This window comes from Rhinoraja longicauda, chromosome 15 (genome assembly GCF_053455715.1).
Source record: "Rhinoraja longicauda isolate Sanriku21f chromosome 15, sRhiLon1.1, whole genome shotgun sequence".
Lineage (NCBI taxonomy): Eukaryota > Metazoa > Chordata > Chondrichthyes > Rajiformes > Arhynchobatidae > Rhinoraja > Rhinoraja longicauda.
This window is the reverse complement of record NC_135967.1, coordinates 47,558,711-47,566,049: the sequence shown is the minus strand read 5'-3', so window position 1 is coordinate 47,566,049 and position 7,339 is coordinate 47,558,711. Positions and strand designations below refer to the sequence as shown.

Sequence of the window (7,339 nt, the reverse complement as noted above, 5' to 3'; positions counted from 1 at the left end):
AACCAAGATGAAGATGAACATCGCAAGATGAACATTTCTTCACTGTTTTCTTTGCCCAATCTCTACATTGCGTGACTTCTCATCCTTACTGATGTTATCCTGTCTCAATGCACAATCCTTCCCCTCAACCGCCCCTCCCCCTCCCCCAAGTTTATTTCTCTCCCATCCTCTGCGGTTTGGGTGGAACAATCTTTGATTCACACCCACACCCCAACTTTCCCGTATACCAATGACTGCATTGTCTTTGCTTCCAGCACTTGTCTAGAACTTGAAGTCCACAGTTCAAGTTTCCACCACCTTGCGTTCACTGCCATATGCTCCATTCTAGCTCTTCCCTTCCTGGAGCTCTCCATCACCACCTCAGTGAATAGGTTAGCTCAAACACTCACCGCTAGCCCACAGGTTCCCCCAGCTATCTCCATTATTCTTCCTTACACTTTGCCCCCTGTAAGGACCATTCTCTATTGTTCCATTCTCTCCGTCTCCCTTGGTGAGACATTCTGCACAGGAGTCTCCCAAATGTCTTGTTTCTTCCACAATCTTGGTTTCCCGTCTACCTTCGTGGTCAGTGCCCTTGACCACATTGCATCTACTTGCTGCACCTCTGCTCTCACCCATTTTCCGATTGAATAGGGCAGGAACAGTTCCTTAGATCCTCCTCTTTTGTTCCACCTATCTCCACATTCAACAGATCATCCTTCACAATGTACACCAGCTCCAGCAACATTCCACACCAATCACATTTTCCGCCCCGCTTCATTTTTAGCATAAGGGATAGGTCATAAGGGATAGGATAGAATTAGGCCATTCGGTCCATCAAGTCTACTCCGCCATTCAATCATGGCTGATCTATCTTTCCCTCCTAACCCCATTCTCCTGTCTTCTCCCCATAACCTATAACACCTGTACTAATCAAAAATCTCTCTGCTTAAACAGGGTTCGTACACTTGGAAGAGCAAAACATTCAAGGACTTAAGGTCCAAAAATCCAATTTTCAAGGACCATGAGCGGCACACATCTCGATGGTGCTGGGCGGGGGGGGGTGGGGGGGGAGAGAGAGAGAGAGAGAGAGAGAGAGGGGGGGGAGAGAGAGAGAGATGGGGGGAGAGAGACAGAGAGAGAGAGAGAGGGGGGGAGGGGAGAGAGACACAGAGAGAGAGAGACGGGGAGGAGGGGGGGAAGAGGGGGTAGAGAGGGGGGGTAGAGGGGGGGGTAGAGAGGGGGGTCGAGAGAGAGTCGGGGTAGAGGGAGCAGCGGGTGAGAGCGGGAGCGCGGGGAGGGGGAGGGGGAGGGTATCAGAGGGTCCGGTGAAGGAGTGCCGCCACTTGTAGGGACTGCTCCATCCCCCTCTCTCCCAGCGCCAGCAAGATCTGCGCCGCTCCTCCACTTTCTTCCCTGCCCCTGTCTCCCACTAGCGCAGCAAAATAAGAACAAACACAAGTGTTGTTGTTCAGAAGCCCCGGGGCGAGCGACGGCGGCAAGGAGGGACAAATAGGCGACAAAGACAAATATGTCTAACTATGTTTCCCGACTTTTAATAAAAATACTCATTATAAACGATGAAAAAACGCCACATTACTCTGCATGAATTAATACTTTTATCATAAAAAGTGAATTTTCAAGGACCTTTGACAAATCCGACTTAAGGCCTTGAAAAACAGTTTCAAATTCAAGGACTTTCAAGGACCGTACGAGCCCTGTTTAAAATCATCTACAGCCTCCACAGCCTTCTGTGGCAAAGAATTCCACAGATTCACCACCCTCTGACTAAAGAAATTTCTCATCTTTCTAAAAGAACGTCCTTTAATTCTGAGGCTATGACCTCTAGTCCTAGACTCTCCCACTCGTGGAAACCTCCACATCCACTCTATCCAAGCCTTTCACTATTCTGTATGTTTCAATGAGGTCCCCCCTCATTCTTCTAAACGCCAACGAGTACAGGCCCATTGCCGACAAACGCTCATCATACATTAACCTACTTATTCCTGGGACCGTTCTTGTAAACCTCCTCTCCAGAGCCAGCACATCCTTACTCAGATATGGTGCCCAAAATTTCTCACAATATTCCAAATGCGCCTTATAGAGCCTCAGCATTACATCCCTTTTTTTGAATACAAGCTATTTTGAAATAAACGCTAGCATTGAGTTATCTCTCTTTACTACCGATTCGACTTGTCGATTAACTTTTTGGGAATCCTGCACCAGCACTCCCAAGTCCCTTTGCACCTCTGGTTTCTAGATTCTCTCCCCATTTAGAAAATAGTCTGCGCCTTTATTCCTACTACCAAAATGCATGACTCCACACTTTGCTGCACTATATTCCATCTGTCACTTCTCTGCCCACTCTTCCAACCTGTCCAAATCATTCTAACCGTCTTCACCTAATAGGCAACAAATCTTTGGAATTCTCTTTCCAAGAGGGTTGTGGTGGTCTGATGCAAGATTTCGACCTGAAAATGGTGATCATTTCTTTCCATCCACAGATACTGCTTGACCCACTGAGTTTCCCTAGAGGGTTGTTAGTTGCTCTGGGTTCTAGCATCTGCAACCTCTTGTGTCTCCACTCATAAATATGTGTTAAGAGACTATTGGATAGGGGCACAGATAGGCAGGGAAAGGAGGGATATGGATTATGTGCAGGCAACTAATGGTTGGTATTGGCATCAGGTTCAGCATAGACATTGTGGGCAGAGGACCTGTTCCTATGTTAACTGCACTCAGAGAAACCATGGTTTTTACAGCAGGATATCATGCTTTCAATAAAACAATGGACCCATTCAGAAAGAGAGTTAGAAACTGAGAAAGAGATAGAATGTGTCAAAGAAAAGGCACTTTTCATTTGCCAATGTGATTGCAGTTATCATACAATCCAAGCCAACCTTTCACTGGAAGATCACCAACTCACAAATTACAAATCATTTCACTGCCATCTGCTGTTCATGTACTGTGACACCCATTGTTTGTAAAATTGCCCTGTGCTGTGTACTATCACCCCATCTAGTGGACAGTACTATTTTTACATTCTATTTGGAGACTGATGGGGTGAACAATAAGGACCAAGGGAGCTCTATCTGTTCAGTCTGGGAGTGGTGAAAGAGGTTGAGAGCTCAAGACTAAGGAGAGTTCTGACCCAAAATGCTGCCTGACTCACATTCCAGCACTTTCTGTTTTGCATTATATTTCCATGGGAAAGTTGAAAGTTTTAGTAACTTTTAAACAATTATAAAGCTGTGTTTTCAAAACTCCAACATTGCAGGGAGGGGGGGGCCTCTAGAGGGCTTGCTGGCAAATATTTACAGCATTTTTATTTTTTATTTCATTATTGTATTTCCAATATATTTAGAAATCATAGGCTAAAAATTAAATTGCAGAGTACACTTTTTACACGCTGCATCACTGGACTGAGTTGAAAAGTTAATTGATGAGGCCGATTGGGGACTGTCTCTCACCCAATATTGGAGTGCGTGGGAGATGGGAGACCAGCAGTGGCATCAGACATAATACAACACCCAGAGCCAATGCTGCAAGAGGATACATGGTGAAAGAAGAGCTTGGACCATGCACAGGAATGCAGATTTTAATAGAAACAAGCTAGCCAGGGTATCCTTAAGGCAAAACACTTTGTCTACATGGTTCTGAGGCCATGCAGAAGACATCAATGTATCCAGTTCGGATGCGGTGTAGGAGCATTTCTTAGCGTGATGCCTTTTATTTGATGGAGGGTCAATAGGTGCTCCAATTCTCTAAAGCTCTTGCCACCTTTTCAATCTACCATTGGAGAAGTTGGGTTTCCATGGCTCTCCATGGCTTTTCATGATGGGTCTCCCAAGTTGAACTCTGGCTTCCAGCTACAAGTTCATTTGAGAAGCGGCACTTTGAGACCTTCAGCCTTGGCAGGTATGATGATGTGGCTTACTTCATGGTTTATAGTCAACTTCAAAAGTATGCTGAGCTAATTAGTAAAACCATAGAATCTTCTCATGGCAACATACTAAAATCATTCCTCAGTTGCTCTGAACCATTTGGCAAAGATCCCCAATGCAGTGACATTTTAATGCTGCTTTTGTGTGAATGTAATTCTCTAACTCCACGTGTTTTATTATTAGTTGCACAGTTCCATGGGATAATAACAGAACTTTAGCTCAGTGTCATTCTTGTTTCCTTAAAGCTCACCTCTCACGAAGGGTTAGGTCCAATATCGTTGGTGTCACTGTTCTTGCAAGAGGTGGCGGTGACCCTGGTTGCTGAGCTTCTCCGGTTGTAGAGACTGATGGACCCTCTACGAGCCATGTCAGTGAGCTGCGTTTGGAACTGGTCTCCCAGGAAGCAGTAGATAAAGGGGTTGACACAGCTGTTGGCAAAGCCGAGGCAGATGCTGACTGGCATTGCTGTTCCAATTATCGTGACCATTTGGCAATCAGTGAAGAAGTTTAACTTCCACAATGCATTCATAAAAGTCAATACATGGAATGGCAACCAGCAGATGAGAAAGGCCAGTACAACTGCAATCTGCATCCAGAGCACCTTATTGCGATTGCATGCGTTTCTGTCCGATACTTCCATCCTCATCAGATGACAGGCAAAAGAGCCATAGCATATACCGATCACAGTGAAGGGAATGAAGAAGCCCAGAATATTTTCCATCAATGACAATGCGGCAGACCAATGTCCAGCATTGATGGGGGGATATACCATTGTGCACATTGTGTTTTCCAGCCTTTTGTTATAAAGGGGACCTTGAAAATAAACAGTTGGAAAGGTTGCAACTAAAGCCACAGTCCATACAAGGATCATAATGCAGTGAGCTTGGCACAGAGCCCTTTTTGTCTGAGAATCAATCGGATGCAGGTGTACCAGGTAGCAATCAATACTCATGGACATAATAAAAAATGCTCTGGCATATAAATTCAGAGATACAAGAGAGCTGCATAGTTTACACATCACTGCCCCAAAAAGCCAGTTGTACCCGGTGGCATAGTAGACAGCCCAGAGGGGAAGTGTGGACAGGAGGAGCAATTCAACAATTGACAAGTTGATGATGTAGATGTTAGTGACAGTTTTTAAATGAATGCGGTGGCAAAGGGTGGCGATTACCACACTGTTCGCAATGAAGCCCAAGATAAAGATGATACTGTAGATAATGGGGATGAAATTGGAAAGAAACCGAGATGAGACGATGAAGTGGCATCGTTCGTTGGACACGTTATACAGGAGAGGTGGAGCAAACTCAGAATATGACATGTCAACAATTCCAGAGGTGTTGACAGGAGAGGAGCTGGAAAGCAATGGGTCCATCTTGAGGTCTCTGCTGGGAATGTTTCCCTGCGTGTTGAACCTGTGACATAAAATACATGGCAACACTTAATACAGGGAGTAAAGATTACAGAGCTCTGATGATAATCAGACCTCCCAACATTTGATTTTACAAATTCATAATTTTGATGTCCAAAATTCAGAATTTTACATCAAAATTCATAATATGGCACGTAATGCAACCTTTCAGCAAACAAAAGTACACACGCCAAATGCGCATATGCGTTGCGCTACATTCATGTGTGAAAAACGACTATTATTTCCAACAGTCTGTAGTTCTTGGACTACATGTAATGTCAGGCCTATCGTGAGTATATTCTGCTATTTATAAAAAGGTCATTGAACAGAGATACTTTTTACAACACAAAAAAAAATGGTTTTGTTTTGTTTTTTCTATTTTGCGTTTTCCTTACTCATCCCAATTCTCTTGGTATTGAGTAAAAGAACAATGGTCATCAAATGTATGAATAAGTTATGAAGAATTTCATTTAAAACTGCGCATACCTAATTTAATTGAAGACATACTATATTCTTGCCATAGAGGGAGTACAGAGAAGGTTCACCAGATTGATTCCTGGGATGGCAGGACTTTCATATGAAGAAAGACTGGATAGACTCGGCTTGTACTCGCTGGAATTTAGAAGATTGAGGGGGGATCTTATAGAAATTTACAAAATTCTTAAGGGGTTGGACAGGCTAGATGCAGGAAGATTGTTCCCGATGTTGGGGAAGTCCAGAACAAGGGGTCACAGTTTAAGGATAAGGGGGAAGTCTTTCAGGACCGAGATGAGAACGTTTTTTTTCACACAGAGTGGTGAATCTGTGGAATTCTCTGCCACAGAAGGTAGTTGAGGCCAGTTCATTGGCTATATTTAAGAGGGAGTTAGATGTGGCCCTTGTGGCTAAAGGGATCAGGGGGTATGGAGAGAAGGCAGGTACAGGATACTGAGTTGGATGATCAGCCATGATCATATTGAATGCCGGTGCAGGCTCGAAGGGCCGAATGGCCTACTCCTGCACCTATTTTCTATGTTTCTATACTTACTCCAGCAGTCTTCAACAGCAAATCAAAATGGTCCATGTCCCCCCCACCCACCCCTCCACTACCCACCCCACTCCCCCACCCTCCCACTCTACCCCCTCCCCTCCCCACCCTCCCCTCTCTCTGCCCCCAGACCCCCACACCCCCCTCCCCCTTTTGATTAAAACAAAAATCAGTCCAGTAAAGTCCAGATATAAATCGGAGGTTGCATTTAACAAACCCAGAACCTTGTTTAGCATAATCAACTTCCAAATACTGTACTGAATACCTTTGTTCTAGTTCTTCCCACATATTTCCAGCATTTTTGGTTTCTATTACTTTGGTGTCTGTTGTTTAATTGAAGCCAGCCCTCCCTCAGATAGTTTTCTTGTGCTTTTTACTGTTTCTGAGGTTCAAGGCAATCTCTGATTAATAAACTTACACTCCAAAGCTCATTTGTCGGTATTTGCCCCAAATTTAGTTCTTGACATCTTTATACTTTAAAAAATCAAGCCAAATTGCTTCCAAAGTTAAACTTATTTTAAGTATCCATACATTATCATATCATATCATATATATACAGCCGGAAACAGGCCTTTTCGGCCCACCAAGTCCGTGCCGCCCAGTGATCCCCGTACATTAACACTATCCTACACCCACTAGGGACAATTTTCACATTTACCCAGCCAATTAACCTACATACCTGTACGTCTTTGGAGTTTACTCTTTACAAAGTCTCTTTAATTTATACTGCTTTAGCTTACCGGCAGCCGAGATGGGTGTGTTGAAGTGATTTTGTATCTCAGTGCAGATTTGGTTGCAGATGTCCAGCAGAGTACTTGTGGTCCTTTTTATAATCTCACAGAGAAATCACATGGAGTCCCTGCATCCAGATGGGTTTTTAATTCACATGGGACAGAATCTTTGGCAGCATTTGTATTGACAAAGAAATCACTTTGTTATTATGTTCCTCTTGAACCTTAACCCTAAGGCAAGCGAACATTT

At 44.1% G+C, this 7,339-nt stretch overlaps 1 protein-coding gene across 1 annotated transcript; it reads right to left on the bottom strand.

The window, feature by feature from the left end:
- Positions 1-3,428: 3,428 nt before the first annotated feature.
- On the bottom strand, positions 3,429-7,136 carry LOC144600446 (type-2 angiotensin II receptor-like). Its single transcript, XM_078412054.1, has 2 exons — positions 7,099-7,136; positions 3,429-5,335 (listed from the first exon to the last, which is right to left on the bottom strand). The coding sequence occupies exon 2, from the start codon at positions 5,293-5,295 to the stop codon at positions 4,177-4,179; it is 1,119 nt and encodes a 372-aa protein (XP_078268180.1). The 5' UTR covers positions 5,296-5,335; positions 7,099-7,136; the 3' UTR covers positions 3,429-4,176.
- Positions 7,137-7,339: the final 203 nt, after the last annotated feature.